The sequence below is a fragment of the Equus caballus genome, chromosome 22 (genome assembly GCF_041296265.1).
Source record: "Equus caballus isolate H_3958 breed thoroughbred chromosome 22, TB-T2T, whole genome shotgun sequence".
Classification (NCBI taxonomy): Eukaryota; Metazoa; Chordata; class Mammalia; order Perissodactyla; family Equidae; genus Equus; species Equus caballus.
In genome coordinates this window covers 15,839,379-15,862,673 of record NC_091705.1, presented here as the reverse complement: position 1 = coordinate 15,862,673, position 23,295 = coordinate 15,839,379, and the positions used below count along the sequence as shown (strand labels likewise).

The 23,295-nt window shown below is 39.0% G+C and overlaps 1 protein-coding gene across 3 annotated transcripts in view; it reads left to right on the top strand.

The window, feature by feature from the left end:
- Positions 1-23,295, top strand: part of PLCB1 (phospholipase C beta 1) — a 668,292-nt gene that overhangs the window by 436,611 nt on the left and 208,386 nt on the right. For all 3 annotated transcript variants that reach the window (XM_023626130.2, XM_023626131.2, XM_070247468.1), the window contains exons 5-7: positions 18,936-19,015; positions 20,841-20,894; positions 21,326-21,401. In XM_023626130.2, the coding sequence (XP_023481898.1) occupies positions 18,936-19,015; positions 20,841-20,894; positions 21,326-21,401 (210 nt within the window). The remainder of the gene's footprint in view (positions 1-18,935; positions 19,016-20,840; positions 20,895-21,325; positions 21,402-23,295) is intronic.

Sequence of the window (23,295 nt, the reverse complement as noted above, 5' to 3'; positions counted from 1 at the left end):
GTAGGCGAGAGCAGTAGGATCTGGTGCAAGACCCAGTAAACTAGATCCTGGGGGCCAAGTCTGGCCCACGACCTGTTTTTACAAACAAAGTTTTATTGGAACACAGCCATACCCATTTATTTATATATTGTCTATGACTACTTTCACTAGACAAAGTTGAGTAGTGACATAGACCATATGGAGTAATGACATAGACCATATGGACCACAAAGCCTAAAACATTTACTGTCTGGTCCTTTATGAAAAACTTTGTTGACCCTGTTCTAGTTCACAAATAGAAGGGCTCGGCTCAGACACAGCAAGGGCATTTTGTGTATAAGAGGATGAGAAGTGGAGTACATCAGTAGAGATGCTGGTAAGTGGTACATATGATGGAGGGAGTTCTAGGTTTCTGATTGTCTCTGTTTTCTCAGTGACAAAGGAGATAAGTCAGTAGCTGATAATAAAGACTATTTGAGTCCTCAAGCCCTTTTCAGCACCAGTTGGTGAATTTTACTTAAAATCTGACTGGTGTGGTTAACATTTACTGCAAAAGACAGATCATTTACATGAATCCAAAAAACAGTGTCATTTTGAGCAAATGAACCAGTTTATCAGATCAATGCAAATTTTTCCATTGGTCAAGGAGTCTGAAGATAAAAGCACTCTCTTTTTCCTGCCCCATTCTACCTACTCTTTCCAATATTCTGTTTTTATTTGAGGTGGGGGGCTACATAGAAAGAGACTTCTAGTTGTGTGTATTAGTTCTTGCCATCATGCAGTCTAAACAGCATTGTGTAGGTTGGAAAACAGATTGCTCTGCGTCAGGGGCAGGGGTTCACAGGATTGCCATATGCTGGTGTTTACCTTCAGATCTCAAAGATCCAGTGTGTAACTGTTGGGAGACCACTCTTCACCTAGAGAATCTTGGCAAGGAATGTAATGTCTCATGATTAGCAAAGAGGAATCCCGCTATGCAAAGGAAACAAAGGTGAAGCCTTCCCTGTTTGGATTTAGAAAACTAAAACAATTTTCAGCATATCTTTCCTCTGGGTTCTGCTCCCTTTCCATGGCTGGGCGCCTGGAAGCTCATCCCCTCACCAATCCCGGCGACCTCCCAGCCCTGCTCTTTGTTCTATGAAATATACTAGCGAGATGACGTATCACCCTGAGTGACAGGATTTGAGATTCAGGCTCTGATATTCAATCCTAATTAGTTGGACACTCTCATAGGCCCCCTCGTGGGCACTGTATTGAACCATTACCCAGTCTGGCAAATTTCAGCCCAGATGTTGCTCCAGTATGTTAAGATGCAGTGGACAGAAACAGCAAGAATCTGGTGGGTTGAGATTGAGATGCCGAATGGCAGAGGCAGGCAGGGGAAATTTTGTGTTCACTTCTCTGTGCAAAGATTGACTGATGCCATTGTTTTCAGTCCTTACTTCTTTACACACTAAATTCTCTTAAACATTTAGAAATAGGAAAACAAAATAAAGAAATTCACTTTTCTCGTTCAGCAATGCTACTAGCAGGAACTCAGCCAGATTTTTTAAAACTTTTGATTGAAATATACACAGAAAAGTACTCAGATCATAACTGTATAACTGGTGGATTTTTGAAAGAAGAGCACACTCCTGTAAACAGTACCCAGATCAAGAAATAGCATCACCAACACTCCAGGTGTCTACCCTACTAACACATCCTTATTTTGACCTCTAACTTTATAGATTATAAATTAAAACTATAGATTATAGTTTTACCTGCTTTTAAAATTTCTGTAAATGGAATCATACAACGTGTTTTCTTTTTTGTCTGACTTCTCTTACTTACCATCATGCTTATAAAATTCTTGTGTATTTTGCATGGGGTTGTAATTTGTTCATTCTCTTTGTTAGGCAGTATGCCATAATTTATTTATCTGTTCTACAGTTGATAGACATCCAGGCAGTTTCTAGTTTAATGCTATTATAAATAGTGTTGCTATAAATGTATGCCTTTCTGTGAGGTATGTAATTGCTGGTCATAGATCTCCATATGTCCAGCTTTGATGGATACTGACAATTTCCTAAACTAGTTGAACCAGTTAGTTTTTCTAAATGTTAATTCACACATGCAAAACAATGTATAATAGAGGCTCTCTGTATGCTAAATTATTACATTTTGAAGTAGTTGTTGCAGAATAAATGAGCTCTTCAAAAATATGTTCCATAAATTGAACATCAGACTTGAGGGGCTATTTTAGATTTTTTAAGGGACTTCTGCCACCTCTGAAGCTATGAATGTCATAGAGAATCTAGTTTCACTCATTTTGAGAGTATGATATAGGATTTCCCGGAAGTGTTCTTTGACTTCATCCACATCAGTTGCTTGCCCACCATCCAAATAACTTGCTTGCTCTCTGATTTTCCTAACTAGCTCTCACATCTCTTTCCTCATTCCACTTCCCCCTGCCATCTTGTTCAAGTTCTTGACAGGTCTCATCTGTAGTCACCTCCTACCCCCTTTTCTAGAATCCTCTCTTTTGTCTCCAACTTTACAGGTCTATTTGCATAGGAATTATCTTAAAAGAAAAATCAAACTTGATCATGCTTAAAATCCTTTTCATTGCCAATTACTTACAAAATGAAGTTTCTTGTCCATTTCATTCATTCATTCATGTAGTGAACAAATATTTATTGAGGGTCTAGTATGTGCCAACCACCTCGCTGGACACTGGGGATTCATCGTGACCGAAGTAAACCTAGTCCCTGCCCTCAGGTGCTGATGACTCACCACTTGGATCCTTGCACCAGTCTGCTCCAGCAGATCCCGACTCACTGTGCTTCTTTCTGACTTTATAATTTTAATTTTAGTGCCTTAAGAATCGTGTGCTTTCCTAGACTGCCCTTCTCCATTTTGTCCACCAGAAGAATTTCTGAGCCTCAGTAGGGACTCAGCATAAATACAACTCATCTGTCTCCCCCTCCATCCCATGATGTCCATGAATAACTGATTGTTCCATGCTCTTTTCTTTGATGAACCACATGCATATTTTCTATTGCATTTATCTCACTGTAATTATCTGTCAGTGTGTCTGACACCCTACCCTGGATTTGTGAGCTGCTTAAAGTTAGAAACAATAGCTTAGTCATTTCTGTGTTCCCAAGATCTAGCTTAGTGCTTAGTGTGTAGTAGGTGCTCAATAAATGTGTGTTTGGGAAAAAAGAAAGGAAGAAAGCACAGAGGGAAGGACGGAGGAAGGGGCGTTTGACCCTTGAAAACAACTGATAGATCATAAAATATTCTAGAGTCATGAGGACTTGGGACATCAAGTACTCTAATCATCTCACTTTTTAGAGTTGAAGATGTTGAAGCCCTTTAGCTGGGTGCTCCAGGCCTCTTCTTCCCAGTATGGACCTCTCTCCACAGTTTGCCAAGATGCTCAGTAGGAGAACCGTGGTGGTACTAACTACAATGGCTCCCATCCTCTTAATCTTTCCAAACCCAACCTTGTTCCCACTCGAAGAGTCGTTGCCACCATCACCCTCCTGAACCCATCAGTCACCACACACTTTCTCAAGAAAAAGAAACATAGCTTCAATTAGCCAAATACTTGAGGGCTTCAGGCAAAGGAAATGAGAGAAGGTGCCATAGTCAGGGGGCTCTCTCTAAGAAAAAGAAATTATAATCTACAAAATGAAGTTGGAAAAGAGAAGAGAAAGAGGGACCTGGGAAGGGGCCTGCCACAGCCACCTCTGGCCGTTCCTGAAATAGAACTTGCTTCATCAAAAACTTTGGGAATTTTCTTAGATATTCTTCTAAGTTAATAGCATAGACATTTAAAATCTGACCTCAAGAGACATAACGTTCTCATATTTCTTTTTATTCTGAGAACATATACATTGAGATAAGAATTTTCATTCACTAACAGATATTCTCTGTAAAATGTTCAATTTTTCTGATTTCCTTTTTTAATTTAGAATCAATTTATGGTGAGTGAGCAATGACTATAAGTTTGACTTCTCTCTAAACAAAAATGATTAAGAAAAAGAAAAAAATGTACCATATATTGTTTTTGGCAATGTGTTTTGGGACATAACGGAAAACTGTGCATGACATCCCTGGGGGTAGAATATATATGCCCAAAAGATTGCTATTTACAGTTGTGAAAAGTTAGCCCTCTTGGTTATTGTGTTTTGTGAGATCTTCATTCACTGCCATTCTTGCCCTTCTCATTAACAAAATACGCCTATGTCATCTTAGGCCATTCCCCGACACAATCGTGTATAAGGGCCGAGATCTTACTATGTCAATACATTGCACTATTTGCCTTGGAATTTTACAGTTGTGGATATCTTTTGTTGGAAAATGAGATTCATCCCATATTCTGCGCTTGAGTTTTAGATGAGTGTGGGGCAGATAAAGGACACAAATCTTAAACTTTTAAATTGTGAAAATGTCACCCATCTGGAACATGCATATAAAAGTCTAAAAGTTCAGAAGTCAAATGAGGGACATTCATAATAAAAAGAGGAAAAAAGGCAATTTGGACTTGAATCTCTTCCTTACACCTAGATAAGAATCAGCAATTGCTATTCCGGTGATTGTGGAGGAAAATGCTCCCGCTCTCCATCTCCTGAATGTCTTTTCTGCATTCGTTAAATGAGAGCTTCTTTTGAGCCAGGCAGTGTTCAAGAATGCCACATAAAGAAATTAATGCCAAATCAAAAGGAAAATATATCCCTCAGGACACAGAAATGAACATGATTTCAGACTGTGGGCTACTGTTAGTGCGAGCCCACTTTTCCCCAGGAAGAGAAGACAGAAAACTGCATAAGCAGCAGTATCTCCCTTTCTTTCCATACATCTATAACCCAGAGACAAACTGCTCCCACCTTGTTCCTCTGCCTCCCTGTCTCCTGAACCTGGCAGCTGAGTATGCCCTGATTGTATTATCTGTGAGCCTCACCTTGAAGCAGGCACACGGTTTCAAACAAGTAAACAAATCAAGAAACATTCTTTTTTTGAAGGAAGAAGAGCTCTAAGGAAATTTGTCTTCCTGGTTTCTTTATTGGGGAAAAATACCCGACATGCTTTGAGAATGGCAGGTTGATCTGTTTCATCCACTGCCTTAATATCAGTTGTCATCTTTTTGCTCCCAGTGCATCAAATGCTCCCAGTGAATAAGCTGCCCATAAGAATAAAAAAAACTTTTTTGAAAACACTTTGTCAACAATTTTCCTAATAGTTATATAATAATATCCTTTCATTCATTCATTCAACAAATGTTTAATGGCCTCCTGTGTAACAGGCTGGGAATAAAATAAATAGACAAACATGATTGTCTTCATGATGCTTACTTAATGGTGGGGGGGTAGGTTGAAAATAAACAAAATAAATAAGATGTTGACAGGTGACAGGGAGAAATAAAGCAGGAAAGAGGGATGAAAATGCTGGAATATTTCAAGGGGCATATTTCCGTTTTAAATAATTTGGTCAGATAAGGTCACACTGAGATGATATTTGAGGAGAACCTTGAAGATGATGGAGTGAGTCAAGTGGTTATCATGGAGGAAAGCAGGCTCTGAGACAGGTGTGTACTCAGCATGTTGGTGAAATGGCAAGGAGCCAGTTTGGCTGGAAGGGAGTGATGATCAAGAAGGAGATTAGTGAGAGATGAGTCAGAGAGGTTAGAAGGAGGGGTGATGGGTGACCCAAATACTGGTAGATGGACACTGTAAGAATTTGGCTTTACTCCCAGTGACACGGGTAACTATCGCATCGTTTTGAGCAAGGGATTGATTTGGTGTGACATATTTTCACAGGACTGCCCTAGCTCCTCTGTTGAAAAGCCATAGTAGGAATGCAGAAGCAGAAATGAGAGACCAGGATGCCTGGGGTAGAGGTGGTGAGAAATGGTTGGATTCTGGATATATTTTGAATGTAAAGCCAAAAGATTTGATAATGATGAGATAACATGTCATGAGAGAAAGAGGGAGCGAGCTAAGGATGATTTCAGAGCTTTTCGGAATTGCATTTATTGAGATGGAGAACCAGTTAGGAAGGGAAAATAAGAAATTTGGTTTGGGACATAAAATTTAAAGTGGTATTAGCCCAGAAGAGCAGAATAGCACAGGTGTGACCTCTTATCTCTTTTGAGGTACTGTGAAAATGATGGTAAAGGAACATAAAACCAAATGATGAAAGAAATGAAATGAGATGGGTCACTAGGAGATGACATAATTTGATAAGTTTGCAGAAGAAGAAAATGGAGACAGGACAGTGCCTGATGAGACAGAGTAGAGAAATCCACAGTCTAGGGTACATGGAGATCTGCAGCCAAGGAAGTCACTGACCTGCTTAGAAGCAATTGAGAGATGCTCCAGACTTGTGTAATACCAGCCCAGCAGAACATGGACTAAGAATTAAGGGTGACAACTAGAGCAAGGAATTAAAGGAATATGGACGAAACTGTCAGCCTCTCCACTCCCTTCTGCTGCTCCACATGTAGAATAATTGATAACCAATTATTTCTCAGGTCAAAAAGCTGAGCATTTGTCTTTTATGGAATTGAACAAACTATTCAGAGAGAATTATAGTGGCTAGCACTGGAGTCAAGGATCCAGAGTAAAGCTCTTCTCAGTCTAGCATTTATGGATACCACACCATAGTGGCTGGCACCCATGTGCTTACTACCCAAAAGAGAAGTCTGCAGGCCGGTAAATCCTACTCACATACTCAGAGCGCCCAGTTAGCCCCTCTATTGCCCCAGTCTAAAATGTGAACTAACAAAATAGCCACAGGCTATTGAGAAAGGCTACAGTATCGAACGATAAAAGAGGCCAAGGTGAACAAAAAGAGAAATGATCATGGAAGACACAAGGATAATTCAAGAAGTAAATAATTTTTTAAAAATACAAACGTAGAAAGTAATTTTTGGAGAGACTTTTCAATAAATTATATCCATTAGATAAGGACAAGATGCTATGAAAAATGGGTAACAAAAATAGAAACTTTTCTTAGAAATCAAAAATGAGATAATGGAATCAAAATCAAAACTCTACAGAACTTTATCTTTATCCCTGAATGTGGAACCAAACAACAATAAGAACCATGAAGGCAGCAAACAAACAACCAAAAAGTAAAAGACAAAAAGATGGCAATAAGAGAAAAGATAGGAGTTAGAGGCCCAATCAATTTAGAGAGTGCATAGCCAGTGAAAACGGGAAAACAGAAGAATGGAAAATAAGAAAGACCAAATACAAGAAAATATATGAAAGCTAAAGAGAGATCTTGAAGTTGAAATATCAAGTCTGGGAGTGGAATAGATTCAGGCAATGTGAGTAGGAAGCTGGAAGATAGTTCATACATGAAAAAGGCTTGTTTCTTCTCTCCAAAAGAAAATTAAGACAGAAGAGATAAATGTATAATCTAAATATAAGGCATGCCAAAGCATGCAGGATTTTCAACAACTGGAGGAACAGCCAAAAAACATTCATATTGTCTTGGTATTAGGAATGTTCCCTTTTTTTTCTTTTTAAAAGATTTTATTTTTTCCTTTTTCTCCCCAAAGCCCCCTGGTACATAGTTGTATATTCTTAGTTGTGGGTCCTTCTAGTTGCGGCATGTGGGACGCTGCCTCAGCGTGGTTTGATGAGCAGTGCCGTGTCCACACCCAGGATTCGAACACAACGAAACACTGGGCCACCTGCAGCAGAGTGTGCCAACTTAACCACTCGGCCTGGGGCCAGCCCCAGGAATGTTCCCTTTTGAAAGCCATATGGTTCGTGGTGGTGGAACACTAGCAAGTAAGATAATCAGAGTCTAGTATATGGCCCTGCAGAAAATTATATTTGCATTTTTATAAACATGTAAATTTTTATTTTATTGGTTTTGAACTTTTAGAATCATTTACATGCAAATAATCAAAGTCAATTACGGACACTAGACAAGATAAAAACATTTCAACTTTGATAATTTAAAGAGTAAATTTAAGCTAGCAAGAGTTGGAGGTAAAAAGATTAGCAGGTAAGAGTCCTCCTCTCACAAACAAAGAAGACAGGTGATAGTGTCTTTAATTAGTGGGTTAAGAAACGGGTTAAGTATGTTGCTTGAGGTCGTAGAGGTGATACGGGCGAGGGGAAAGAACACTAGTGGACCAGTTCTTTCAGAAAGAAGGAGCAAGGGCAGGTGGGAGACAGGGTAACAGATTTAAAACCTCATCAATCAGAGTACGGTATCAGTAGTTAAATTCTAAAATCAGTCAATCAAGAAAAAGCAGTGCAAATATATTATTTAGAAATATGGAAGTAACTCCCAGAAATGTAAAATTAGAAATTCTGAAAGCGGTTGTCAAGAAGCAGAACTAGAGTAAAAGTTCCTTAAGCCATCATTGTCTTTTGTTATAGCACCTCTGGACAATTTTTGGAAAGCTATATATGTGGTTCTTTGGTAAATAATAAAGTTTTAGCTTGCTACAATTTATTAAGCACTTGTTATGGCTGTCACTCGTCAAAGCATTTAATGTGAGCTATCTCACTTAATTCTCACAACAGCCCTATGAAGCCAATTCTATTAGTACTTCCATTTTTTAAGGCAATCGTGAATATTAAACAGGTTAAAAAACTTGCCCAAGATGATTCTGTCAGGCAGGGTTACATTGGGTTACAGAAAACCCAACCAAACAGTAGCTTAGATAAATGAAGGATTTTTTATTTTTCATTTTGTTTGGTTTTGCTTTTTTTTTTGTTCCTCATGCGGCAAGAAACCTGAAGGTAGGTAGTTTCTGGCATCGATTTGGTGGCTCGGGAATAACAAGGCTGAGACCCTGTGATTCTTACCTCCTTTTCCTTAGAGATCAAAATGCCTCTGCAGCTCCAGCCATTCCATATGTGTTCCCAACAGCAAAAAGAAAGCAGCCCCTACACCAGGAAACCGCGTTTTCCCAGAACGCCCCAGCAGACTTCTGCTAATATGTGATTCACCATGTGTCACGTTGCCACTCTAGTTACTGGAGAAATTGGAAAATGTCGATTTTTCAGTTATTAAATGTTGCTGGCCTGAATAATGTCAAATTTCAGTTAGGAGAGAGGGGAAAATGGTTATTAGGGAGTACTTAGCAGTGGGTCCCCCAGCTAGAGAGAGGCAGAGTGGGGTTCTGAAATCCAATAAAGTATATTTTTAAATAAAGTAGCAAAAACATCAACAATATGAGAGTCAGTAACAACCATTAAATAAACTGACAACAGTATTTTAATTTTAAATTAGAAGACAAGCACAAAAATTCACCCTTCCATAGCCTCCATAGGCGGTGAGAAATGGCCAAAGGTGAGGCCATCGGAGCCAAAGGAAAGAATAGCTCTCATCGTAGAGGATGGTTAGAGTCACTCACCAAGGGCCAAGGACCCCTTCGTTTAAAGGGGAAGACTCTAGCTTGCAAAAAGTTTCAAAATAAAGATAGTGGGGGTATAATTAAGGTGTTTAAAACAAATTGACTTCCAAATGAAAAAATTATATTTTAGCAGAATTTCCTATGTTAATGAGGAGGAACCTGTGTGTAGTTTACTAATCAATTTTCAAGGGATGCAGTTTGAATTTTGTCAAACAGATTTCATTTAATGGATAAGCAGCATGACTTAACACCCGAGAAATTGTGGTTGTGCCTCTTTTTCCTCTTGACATCTATCTTACTAAAGAAATCAGCTGTTTTCCTTCTCTTTTAAAATCTTTGTTTATTTGATCTCAAATAGAATTACTTTTTTAACAATAAACAATGGTATCAATTATAATTGCAGACCCTGCTTACATATGTTTATTGTCTATACTACACAGCATTCAGCAGATTCAACCAAAGTAATAATTACCATTGATATGGCTAGGCTTAGAAGATATAACAAGTGTTTTCATAAAAGTGACAGGAGACTTTTGGAAAGAACCATTTCAAGAATATGGTGGATTGACAGGAAAGACGTGGAAACAAAGCTTTGGGGTTTTTATATAAGGGCACTAGATTAACGTTTTCTCCGTTGAACAAATGAGCAATGACTCAGGAAACTAGCTGGAGGGAGAGAAGGATGTCTCCTCAGCTAATACTCAAAATACATCTGATACTCACAATGATAGGGTTGAAAACTTCTCATCATCAAAACTTAGCCAAAGCAAACATATTTCTCTTTTCTTCCATTCAGTGCCGTGGATGTTGCCCTCTCTGGGAGGCTTTATTTTTATCCGTTGAAGAATTCTCTTAACATTCATTTTAACTTGATTTCACCACACTAAACTTTTTCCACGGGGCAGGAGGATGTCAAGAGGTGGTGGAAGAAGACTAGGATATGCGAGACCTGACACCTCTCAAAAGCAGCCCAAAATGTGGATCCTTGCACATCCACATCTTCTACACTGCACCAGCAGGCATTTGAACTCTTCCTTAGACCACTGGGTACTATTTAGCACAGCAGTGCTTCGCTTATCAGCATACAGCCAAAAACATAAAACAAAGCATAAACGTGTCTATAAAGCCAACATAGATGTCTTAAGCCCTAATACTAAAGCTTCCATACTTTATTAATTGGAGAGTGCCTTCAGCCCCATGTTACACACAGTACTTTGAGTTTTTATAACCTAGTCCAGCATAGTTCAAATTACAATAGGAAATCTGTAAAGCCAGCATCACAAACCCTGTAGGCAAGAATCGCGATTGAATATTTAAAACAATGGAGAAGACATAAAAGTTAATTTCAAAACGCCATAAATTATGAAGCATGGATATAACTCTCATTTACAGATTCATTCATTCATGCACTCAAGTCAACAAGTATGGATTTATTGCCTATTTTATAAAAAGGATGGGACACAGATCTATGACATTCCACGCAAGTTATAAAATGACACGCTTCCTTTTCTTCTCTCTGCTCTACACGGTACTCTTAAGAATGGATATATGTAGCGTTTTCTATACTCTTCCATCCTTTTGCTCACTGCTTCTCCCCCAGTTCCAACGATTTGATTTGTATGGACACTGCTATGTTCTGACCTGAATAGATTGTTCTAGAGGTAGACCAATTAGAGACTTTCTCAGGATTTTTCCTACTGGAAGTGAGGAAGTCAGTTAGACTCTGTCTGGTGGTAGGAGGCACCATATGTAACAACTCTTGACGCAGTTGGTGGCCATGGGGAACAGGCTGGTCAGTAGGGAAAAAAATAATGCAATCAGGAAGAGAGAGCAGTGAAAAAGCAATGAAGAAAGTTCTGGCATTCAGGCTCCAAGTTCTTGATGATCTTGTATTACAAATACATACTTTTGCTGCAGTTTGTCTAACTTTTCCTTCAATTAGAGGAAATAACTTAGTGTCCTTGATAAATTCTCCTATTTCCTAGGCTAGTCTGGGTTATGTTTTTGTTGACTGTAGCCCAAAGAAATTCAAATCACATAGTTTGAAAATAATTATACACCTTTCCTTGATATTACATCATTTGAGTAATATGATTTTCTAGTGTCTCAATAGTGATAATATTGGGACCTAATATGCTTCCTGGTTTTTGTTTTGTTTTGGTAATTATATTATGCGTGGCAACCATTTCTCTTTGAACATGAGATGAAGATGACAACACTTTGACTATAAATATAAGACCCGCATTGCCATCAATATAGAGAAACTGTACTGGAAATTTTACCAAAATTATAAATGCTCTCTGTAGTATCAGAATCACAGTGACTGCTCAGAGAGTCCTTTCTGATTTTAATGTAAGTCTTCACATCTCATATACCATCTTTCACCATGAAAAGATTCTTTCCTGCTCCATTAAGACAAATGCTCAGCAGGATGAATTCTGATGCATGCGGTAGGTGAGAGAAATGTGCTCAGCCAAGCAATGCAACTCTGGATGAGCCGCACAATGAATCTTCTTACTCAAATCCCAGCTCCCTACCCACCTTCCGAGCAGAGGTAATGGGAAGGACACCATTATCAGTGACAGCAAGAGAAGTTTGCCAATAAATAAAAAATAAATAGAAAGCTATTAAAAATTGTTAGGACCTATGTATGTCTCACAAATATTAAAATATCTTGTTAGAAATTATTTATCCCAGGAGGGTTTAAAAAATTAATTAAATACAATAAATTGAGGCTTCCAAATCAGGCACTTTGGAAATATCTGCTTTTAGATTATTGTCATTTGTCACTCCTTTTACTTCATTAGGGTAACCATTGACTTGTAATTATTTATAAAATTGTACAGTCTAATTATAATTTTATACATATATATGGAGAGAGAGAGAAAGAGAGAGAGTGCACGCTTTAGTATTCCTTTTAGAATATTTTCACTTCCCCAAGGAACTCTCTGAAAGAATGCATGTTTTTTTCCTAAAGATTTTAATTTTTTCTTTTTCTCCCAAAGCCCCCCAGTACATAGCTGTATTTTTTAGTTGTGGGTCCTTCTAATCGTGGCATGTAGGACGCCGCCTCAGCGTGGCTTGTTGAGCCGTGCCGTGTCCTCATCCAGGATTGAAACTGGCAAAACCCTGGGCTGCCAAAGCAGAGCACGCGAACTTAACCACACTCGGCCACGGGGCCGGCCCCCTGAATACATGCTTTTAAGAGCGTAAGTTACACTCTGCCTTTTCTCTGTGACTCCAGCTGCCTAGTAACAGGTCACAGCCATGGCCAGGATGCCCTGCAAGCCATGATGCCACGTGTACCATTTATAGCATTCAGCCATTGTGTAGCACTTTGTGTCTACCCATAGGGCTGATATTGATCACTGGCCTGTGTTTGAGCTCAAACTTCAAACAAAAACCCTCCCTTTTTTAAAGACAATGAGCACAAATATCCTAAAAGAAAATGGGTTAATATTGTGAACAGGAAATTTGCAGAAAGGAGAAAGTAGAACAGTCCTAACATATAAAATGATGCTCAACTCTGCTGGCAAACCAGGGATGCCAGTTAAGACCACTGCCAGGTCCCACTTTGCATCCATCAGATTTACAGATATTTTCTGAAAGTCTGACTATAGCAAGTGTTTTTGAGAATGTGGGAAAATGAAAGCTCTCCTTTGTTGCCAATAGGAATGTAGAGTGCCCTTGCCACTTTGGTGAGCAAGTAGCAGCATCTGGTGCTGATAAAGATGTATGGATTCTAAGAATTCATCATGATATTCACCCTAGATAATCTCTTGGATGTGGCCTAAGGCAACAGGAAATAAATTTATGCAAACAAACGTTTTTGAAGGAAAATATCATAAATATCCATCAATAAAAGAATAGATCAATAGATTATACATTCCCATAGTGGGGTAGTATAGTAGTTAAAATTAAGAAACTAGATCTACATTGCAGCAGCAAAGACATATTTTAAAGACATAATGTTGGTTGCAAATAGCCATTGGCCAAAGGATACATACAGTATGATATGATTTATGTAATATTTTGAACATACAGGGGTCCATAGCAGGGAGCAGCAAAGTTTCCTTAAAGAGCCAGATAACAATTATTTTGTGGTTTTGGAGTCTTTGTTTCAAATACTCAACTCTGCCTTCATAGCATGAAAGCAGCCATAGACAATATGTAAATAAATGAGCATGGCTTTGTTCCAATAAAACTTTATAAAAACAGGTGGTGGGCCAGATTTAGCCCTCAGGCCTTAGTTTGGTGAACACCGATCTACACCATTCTCCTCAGAATCCACATGAAGATAGATATAGTATTGATACCTACTTTTCAAAATAGAGCTTGCTCCTGGGGAGAGGAAGAGGAATGGGAGCAGGGAGAAGCACAGTGTAGAGTTAATCTGCACTGCAATGTCTTAAGTATATATTTTTTAAAAAGTACTAAAGAAAGTATGGCAAAATGTTAACATTTGTTAAGTTTGAGCCTGTGTTAGTTACTCTATTCTCTGTATTTTTATGAGCAAAAGAAAAATGTAACACTGAGAAAAAGGAAAGATAAAATAAATACATTAAAATATTAAAGATAACATGAATCAGAACAATGGGACAGAAGCATCTGCAAGGATGATATTGCATCCAGAAGACTCTGTCTTTGTCTGTGTACCCATCCCTTGCAGTCATAAGTTAGGTCAAAAAGTTAACAGGTGTGAATTGCCAATGGGAGAAATTTCTCTCTGTTCTCAGAACTAGGAACAGTTGTTGAACTGCTGCACAATGGTATCTGGACCTAGAGCAACCATGAAGCCTATTATGATTGAACCTCTCTCTTTACACTGGAGAAAGCAAGTTCAAGTTGAATTTGTGACCTACCACTATCAAAGTTCCAAGACTTCAGATCTGCATTTTGTGGCTGACCTCACCCTTCCTTCCATCTTATTTCTCCTCTGCCATCATCATCTTAGCATAGTCATAAGGTTTTTACTTCATAAATTTCAGAGTTTGTTTCATCATCATAGCATAGAGGGAAGGTGTTCAGACTCTAGAGGCAAATTTCCTGGGTTCAAATCTCAGGTGTGCCTATAACTAGCTGTGGGACCTTATGCCAGTTATTGAATACCTCTGTGCCTCAGTTTCTCGTTTGTAAAAATAAGGTGGTAATAACAGAATATCTCTCATTGAGTGGTTGTGAGGAGTAAATCAATTAATTCTTTGCAAAATGCCCAGGACAGTGCCTAGCTCATAGTAGCGCTTTATACAGAATACATTTAGTGGATTTATTTATCTTTTTTATATTATTGAATTGTATGTATCAGATTTTGGAGCCCAAGAAACCAGTGATCTAATCCAAACTGTGACTTTTATTAGCTCTGAGGATATAAATAAATTTTATAAGGGCTTTGAAACTTGGAATCCTCACCTGGAAAATCAGGCTAATAACAGTACCCACCTCCTAGAGAATTGTTGCAAGAATTAATTAAGTTATTGAATGCAAAAAATTTAGCTCAGTACATAGTAAACACTCAAACAATACCTATGAGAGTAATTGATAATCGTGAATCAATTGATAGGATTAAGCAAACACATAAATCTTGTGCCAAGAATGACAGAGCTTGAATGGCTTTAGAAATAAACTTTCATTAACTTTGTGACATGGTAGGAAAACTTGGTACCTCTAATGGTGTCAACACTGGTATTTCAGTAATGGCACCAGAATCTGTTAGAGGAGGGAATTGCGGAAATAATCTTGCAGTTATAAGATACAAGCACGTGCATTTATGAGCAGAGATTACTCCAGATGAAATTCCATAGAAGTTGACCTTTAGATCCATTTTCTCAAGTTCGGGTCTCTGTTGTTCCCTTCATGAGAAGAGATTGATCATAAGACAGAAAATGTCACTTAAGAAGCTTCAGCATTTCAAGAGCAGGGGCTGAACCAAGCTTGGCAGAAATCATCAGAACCTTGTCTCTGAAAGTAGACAAACAAATCCTCCAGATTAAATAAGAAACTGTCCTTCCATTTCCTTACTAACTAGGGCCCAGCACTGGATTATGAGAACACTGCCAGGGTAGGATCCGTCTACCCTGCAGCGAAGCCTATGTCATAATCTCATGATGAGCCAAGGCTGCTTCAAGCTGCTCTGGCCACATCTCTTTAGCTGTGTTGTTCTTAGTACAGCTGTAAGAGCTCTTTGATTATTCTAAAACAAATAGCCAAAATAATTTTTTTATTTGCTTGGGAAGTGAGAAGACAAAAATTAGAATAATGCTTCCTAAACCGGGTCCTGGAACTCCTCGCCCTCAAGGTGCCATCCTTGGCCCAGAGGTATGCTCAAACTTTAATATGCATAAAAAATGTAAGGGTTTTTTGAAAACAATGCAGATTCTGAGTCAGAAGGTGTGGTGCTTAAAGTTCTACATTTCTAACAAGTTTTATGTCAATGCTATAAGTCCTCTCTAGAACCTTGTTACTCATAGCATGATGCAGCATAGACCTCACTTGGGATGCAGATTCTCTGTCCCCTCTCCAGACCTCCTGAATCAGCATCTATATTTCAACAAGGCCCCCAATGATTTGTATGCACGTGAAAATTTGAGAAGCACTGCTCTAGAACATTGTGAACAAATTTCCCCCAGGCTTTGGATGTGCATCTCTTCTTTACACAATGTAGCTACTTCTGGTACCCCAATATGTTATTCTGTTATCCTGAAATATGTTATCCTGCTGTAGCTGACTGTAGCAGTGCTCTGCCCACATCGCCTCCAATCTTTTTTGTCATTTTCACACACAACACCTTGCTGGGCTTTCCCTTCCAGCAGCCAGCACCCATGTCTCTTTGTTGGCTGCTCTCTCTGGATGCTAGAACCCCCTTTGCCTGCTATCAAGGAAAGCAGGATTTGCCTGGGGATTTCCATCCCCTCCAGCAGCTCTGAACTACGACTAACAGGCACAGGGCTCACCATCCTCCAGCTCCCTTGCTCCTCATGAGAAAATTCAACTTTGAGGCTGGTCTACACAGGGAGAGATGATGCCAAAATTACCGTCTGCCAGTTTTTCATTGAGATCTCACCCTTCTACATTCTTCCCTTCCCAGTCCTGCTCACTCCCCTATAATGTTGCCAGAGAACACTTTGTAATACATCCATTCCTCGTAAGTCCTTGTCTCAGGGTCTGCTTCTGAGAAACCCAAAGGAAGACACTTGCTGTTTTAGTTCAGAGTGATATAGACTGCGAGCACTACCCAACCAAGAGTTGAGTTATTTCTAAAGTTCCCTTAGTCACTACTTTATTCCCTGAATCTTTGATTCATCCTGAGTCAGATCTTTTGACTATCTCAAAAGGCTGCAGGAGGCCAATGGATTCTAGGAATCCCACACTTGGAAATTTAGATGCTCCCATTCTCAGAATGTGATGAAAATGAATTATGCTTTGCTTTCTGAATGAGTTCACTGTGTCTGTGCAGTGAAAGTGATAATGACGCTTTCCTTCAGCTGGCTTTATAAAGGACCCATAGAAAGAGCTAAGGATCTGGAAGACCTGCTCTGACCAATTCTGCAGCCTCAGACACCAGCTACATGTGGCTTTTGAGCCCTGGAAAGGTTGCCAATGCAAATTAAGATGGGCTGTAAGTGTAAAATCCACACCTCATTTCAAAGACTAAGCACATAAAAAGAATATAAAGCATCTTGATAATTTTTATGTTGATTACTTGATTAGTAATATTTTTGAAATATTGGGTTAAATAAAATATATTATTAAAGTTAGTTTCACTAATTTTCACTGTTTATTTCTCTTCTTTTGATGTGGCTACTAGAAAATTTTAAATTACATGTGTAGCTCACATTATATTTCTATTGGACTGGATATAATAGAGGCTTTAGCCTTCAACCTAAATGGTCGGACCCAGTTAAATCTCCCTAACTCTTCATAATGCTTTCACTGTACCTATTTCTGGTGTGGAATTGGCCCTCAGTGAACATACAAAATGGTACATTGCCCTCAATTATAAATACTTTTACCAATACATAAATCTGCCGTGAAGCTGGAAATGTCTGAAACTTGACCCTTAGCCCAGAAAATATTATACTAGAAACCTATTTTTAAAACCAGTGCCAGTAGGTACTGCTTAGTTTAAAATGATCGGATTGGAGGAAATTTCATTTTAAAGCTGTTAAAAAGTCATTCTGATGCTTTTCTGTGTGAACATCAAGTTTGGTGGTCAATTATTTGGCCTCACTCACAGTTCTTCCGTGTGGTCTCCCAAGTCCTCCACCAACAGTGTTGGGAGTTCAAGGCCTCCGTCCTTCTCACCTGGACTATGATAGCTTACTAACTGAATTCCCCTTCTTTGGTTTCTCAGCCTCAAATCCATCCTCAAGGTGGCTGCCAGATAACCTCCTTAACACACAATCCAGCCCTGGCTCTCCTCACTTCTCACCCTCCAAAAAAGGCCTTCAGCGATATCACATTTTTTGCTAAATTATCTCCAGATACCTAGCAGACATCAAGTGCTCTCCATACTCTGGCCCAAACTTGACATTTTTAGTTGTAATTCCCCCTCTTTTTTCCAATTCCTATTAGACTCCACTCCATTCCCTCAAAGTCCTGCCATGTGTGCTTCCTTCTGGTTCTCTTCCCAGACGATTTGTCCTGCCTAGAAGGAAGGCCCACTTCTCTCCCCCATCACTCTATACCCCAAATCCTCCCTCAAATATATTACACATTGATATAGTATCAGTGTCTTAAGTCAGGAGGCAAAACACAAAAGACCAACAAAACAACAAATAGAAATAGTAGAAATGATAAAACTAGGTGGAAAACCTATTGCTCTAAAAAACATGATTTCATTGAGGAGAGAACCAAGTCAACCTCAACATCAGATGATTAGATCACTTAGCTTTCATGTCATCTTCTCTTCGAGAACTTTTGGGGGGGGGAGCAGGGGGGGACAGAGTGTTAATTGTGTGTTCAAAATCATCACCCAGAATGGAACTTCAACTTTTCTTGTAGATGTGCTTCTTTCCATTTTCTTGGAAGCCAAGTGAGATCACTGGTGAATGGTGTGAGGTAGAGATGAAGATTAGGAGAATAGTAAGGGATTGACAGAGTCGGGAGGAGAGAGAGTACAGGACACCGTAGAACATTGTGACTGCCACTGGTTTAGAGAACTTCTAGAACTGTAATTAACATTTAAAGATTCCCTGGTATAGCTGCTCTGGCTTGAGCAGTAAGTAGGGAGATTATATGTGCAGGGGTGTTGAAAATATATATGACTGTATTTTAATCTTTTCTGTAACTCTTTATCTGTTTATAATACAAGGAAAACAGTAAGAAGCACTCGGTTATTAAAAGGCAACCTACCACTTCCCTATTGGTAGGGATTTTAAAAAGCAGATAAAAACATTTCCTTAGGAAAGGAGTAGCCACTCAGGGATTTGAATTTAATTATGTCATTTTTACAAAAAAAGAGAAGAAGAAAAAAATCCCCTTAGGCATACAAATTGAACCAATTTGTCTTTCTGGTAGACTAGCTAAAAACATGTGTCTAATACGGTACAGTATTTAAGCTAACGCAAGTGTCATTTACATTTTTCAGGAATGGACAAATGAGGTTTTTAGTTTGGCAACAAACCTGCTGGCCCAAAACATGTCCAGGGACGCATTTCTGGAAAAAGCGTAAGTAGCTCTAATTTTATTGCTAAGGGTGTTGCTTCTTCTGAGTCAGTTTCCTTTCTCCTTTGTGAGTCTTTTGTTTATGCGGCACTGGCTTCTCACATTGATAAACATAAATTTCCCTTTGGGATTTGTTAGAGAACTCATACCTCCACAGTTTGGAATTGGAAGACTTCCAAGAAAGATCGCTCTTTCCTCTGAGCTGCACACCCGTGTTACCCTGAGCTCCCTTGAATATCAATGCCTTGGACATGCAATAGACGTTTCCAAATCCTGGCAGCTGTGCGCAGGACCAAAAATTATTAATTTCAGAGAGTCCTCTGCTTCTACATCTGCCTGTGTCATATGAATTATTAATCTGAGGAAGAGAATAAACAACATATGGTACTCATTTCTCTAGTCTTAGATCTCTGATAGATGCTACAATAACTCCCCTGCTTACTTAAATCAATAGCCTGATGTCCTGATTCGTCCCCTTATAGACAATCACAGCAAGTGTTAGTAAGAAAAGAGAAAGAGAAAGGATGTAGAGGAAAGAGAAGAATGAAAAGAAGAAGGAAAGAAAAGCAAAACAGGATTACCCAATCACTCTGGAATTATAGTCTTTCTAAAAATTGTTTGACCAAGGAAAATAATGATTTTTGCCAGATGAGCAGCAAGGAAAGCTGGTTGATTTCCCTTTGAAAACTGGATGTCCAGGAGGTTGGGACACCTTGAAATCAAAACTACAAGTGGAAACATTATGAGGTGGTCCTCTATTTTATTTAATAACTTTCTCTCTTCCCTCTTCTTCTGTGAGACATGCCCATCATTCCAGACCTAAGAACCCAGCCCACATTTCTTTCTTCCTCTTTTATGAATTCCTTTTACTGTTGGTCACTACCTCACAGGTCTTCACTTAAATGCTTTTTCATGATATCATCTCATCTCCTTAGTTTGTCACCTTGAGGACCCATCATAATGCCCCTCCCTCTCCTTCCTTTCTTCCTCCTTCTCTTTACAATCTTTGATCTTACCATCCTCCATCCAACAGACATTTCTAGAACATCTGTTGTGCCAGATGATGTTGCTGGAAGGGGACCCAGAGATAAAGATGTTTTCCCTGAAATTTAGCTTGTTATAGCTAGTAAAGCATCTAGTTGGCTAATCATTATCTATTGCAAATGTCCATTCCCGATAGGTGTCTCCCTATGAATAGCTGCTGTGGACATTCTAGAACATGCTTTTGATGAACATGTTGTAAGCATTTCTGTTGCATATACATCTAGATATGGGATTTCTGGGTCACAGCGTGTGCAGTTTCCTAAAGGGATAGTGCCAATCTACACACCCATCTGCAATGTCTGAAAGCTCTGTTGCTCCGTCTCTCTATTCACATGTCCATAAGCAGTTGAAGAGATAAATACAGTTGTTATAGTGACACAACGGAGTACTATACACAATGAGAGTGAATGATCTACAGCTGTAACCAAAAATAAGGATGGGTCTCAAAAATGTAAAATTGAGTGGAAGAGCTGAGACAAAAAAGAATGTGATTCCATTCATATATAGTGCAAAAACAGGCAAAAACAAATCTATGTTGTTTAAAGCTAGAATAATGGGTCCCTTTTGGAGATGGGCTCTGGAAGGGGGCGCGGGCGGGGCTTCTGGGAAAGCTATTAAAGTGATAACGTTCTATTTCTTGATCTGAGTGCCTATGGCAGAGTCTTAAACAGTTTGTGAAAATTCAGCAAACTGTACATATGCATGAGCTCTTTTCTATGTATTTTATTCCACAAGAAAAAAGCTTTTTTAAAATTAAATACTTGTTTTTCTTCTTCCCCAACAGCTATACTAAACTTAAGCTGCAAGTCACTCCAGAAGGGCGCATTCCTCTCAAAAAGTAAGCTGCATGAGCATTTCCCATTATTCATTTTCTTTTTCTCAAAGATCTGAATCCGTGCCATGGCTCTGTTTCATTTCTCTACTGGTCCAAGGGGTGCGTGGAAATGCGGTAACGCTGCCTCCCTCATACTCTGTATGCACACCAGTGCAGTTGGCTTTCTCAGAGATTCCCTCATCCCCCTTTCCTGTGACATCATTTTCAGGAAACAACAAAGCAGGAACGGGGTAGGAGGGGCAGGGGGACCCTTGCTGCTAAACCCAAATGACCATCTGAGATTCAGATGCATGGAGCAATGGGTATATTCTGATTCTTTAAAGATGAATGATAAAAGGGTTTGCTTCAATGGAATGTTCCAGTTGGCATCATCAACAAGATTGTGATCCATATGCCTTTTAAGCATCTCTAATGTGTGTGCTTTCACTTCACAGCATATACCGCTTGTTTTCAGCAGACCGGAAGCGAGTTGAAACTGCTTTAGAGGCTTGTAGTCTTCCATCTTCGAGGGTGAGCATGGTCCCTTTCTAAAACTAGCACCGCTTAATAGCTCTGAGTAATCATACTAAAGCATATCTTGCCCCAATATTAGCCAAACATTTTTTTTTTAGTCAGGAAGTCGAGAGCCAGCCCTGATGGTCTAGTGGTTAAAGTTCGGCCCTCTCACTGCTTCCGTGGCCTGGGGTTGTTTCCTGGTGGCAGAACCACACCGCCTGTCTGTCAGTTGCCATGCTGTGGTGGCAGCTCACATAGAAAAACTAGGACTTACAACTAAGGATATACAACCATGCACTGGGGCTTTGGGGAGGAAAAAAAAAAGAGGAAGATCGGCAACAGATGTTAGCTCAGGGTGAATCCTTCCTTCCCAAAAGGAGAAAAAAGTCCGTAGGACTTATTTGTTAATAATTACAATATATGGAGTCACTGTAATCGTATTTTCTTTTACTCTCATAACCCAAATATTTTCATCTAGAAAGACCCTTGATCTTTGTAAATAAAAAAGCAATAGCCATCTAGTATAAAAAGGTATTAGCCAAAAAATATTAAAGTCATCAAGAATTTAAACTTCCCATTAATAATAAATTCTTTCTTGACATCACTGAGATATTGGCTATTGATTATGGATTATGATTCAGAAAATTTTGAAATATTACTTTCATCTTAATATCATCCTTTTTAAATGTCTAGGTTCAAGATTTTTAAGTTAATAAGCAATTAGTATAGTAGTACATGTTTATAAATAAATATATTTACATACTCTGCAGGGCTGTGCTCAGAAAGTTTTTGCCAAGAGGCACGCAGGATAAAAACAATTTGGAGACCACTTACTTTGTTCATATGCAGTAAAGTAGACTAGAGGCCAAGCATGTAACATGGTTTTTTGTGCCCAACATTCAAGGTGCTCAATATACATTAACCACCTAAAATAAGTAATTTGCTTTTTTTTATGCCCACATTCGAGCCACTCAATATACGTTAGTCACCTAAAATAAAATAATTTGCCTTCATTTCAATGCATTTCTACATACCTGGCTCTAAAAGGATTTGTTACCATTGTTTCTAGGATAACTGAGTCTACTGCATAAAATCTTTTTGTCAGTGCTATATGTAGAACTCTCCTTTCTGTTACAAATTATTTGTAACCTAGTATCTGAGCAACAAGTAAACACATTCCCAAGGATAACACTTAAAGGAAGAAACTTTAAAGCCTGTTGAAACAAGCTGGCAACGTTCAAGTGGCACTGAGAGAAGTTGAGAAGCCATTCTTAAACTTATGATTAAATTATGAGAAGTATTGAATGCTGTTACTAAATTCATTAGCCAATTCTTGTGAATACTTTTCAGAAAAGTGAAGTTTATTAATGACTTTGGTAGGTAACAGAAACAAAAAGAGAGCCTCTCCACTCTCAGTTTCCTGCTGTAGGTAGACAAAGCTGATGATGCTGCAAACACAGGGGAGAGCTGTGGGAAGGCCCCCAAACATTTTAACCTTCACTTTAATAAGCAAAATAAAATGATCGCACTTGCTTGTTATTCCTCCATCGTTAGATGCTTTGGAGTAGGAAAGATGTAACAGTTAAGGTCCTGTTGTTGACTCAACAAATATTTCTTGAGCTTTTACTGTGTGCCCTCAAGCACCGAGAATATGGTGGTGAACAAAACAAAGTCCCAGGATTCAAGGACCATAGGGTCTCTGGGGGTGCTAGTCAAACACGTGGACTGACGTGTAAATTGGAGGGAACTATAAGCAAAAGGAATGGAGTGCTGCCATCGAGAACAAGGAGCTCATTCTAGAAAAAGAAAACAATGTGTGCAAAGCCCTGAGGCTGGAAAGAATTTACTGGTTTGAGTAACTGAAAAAAGACCACTGCATTTAAGCATAAAAAGAGAGCGTGAGAGATGA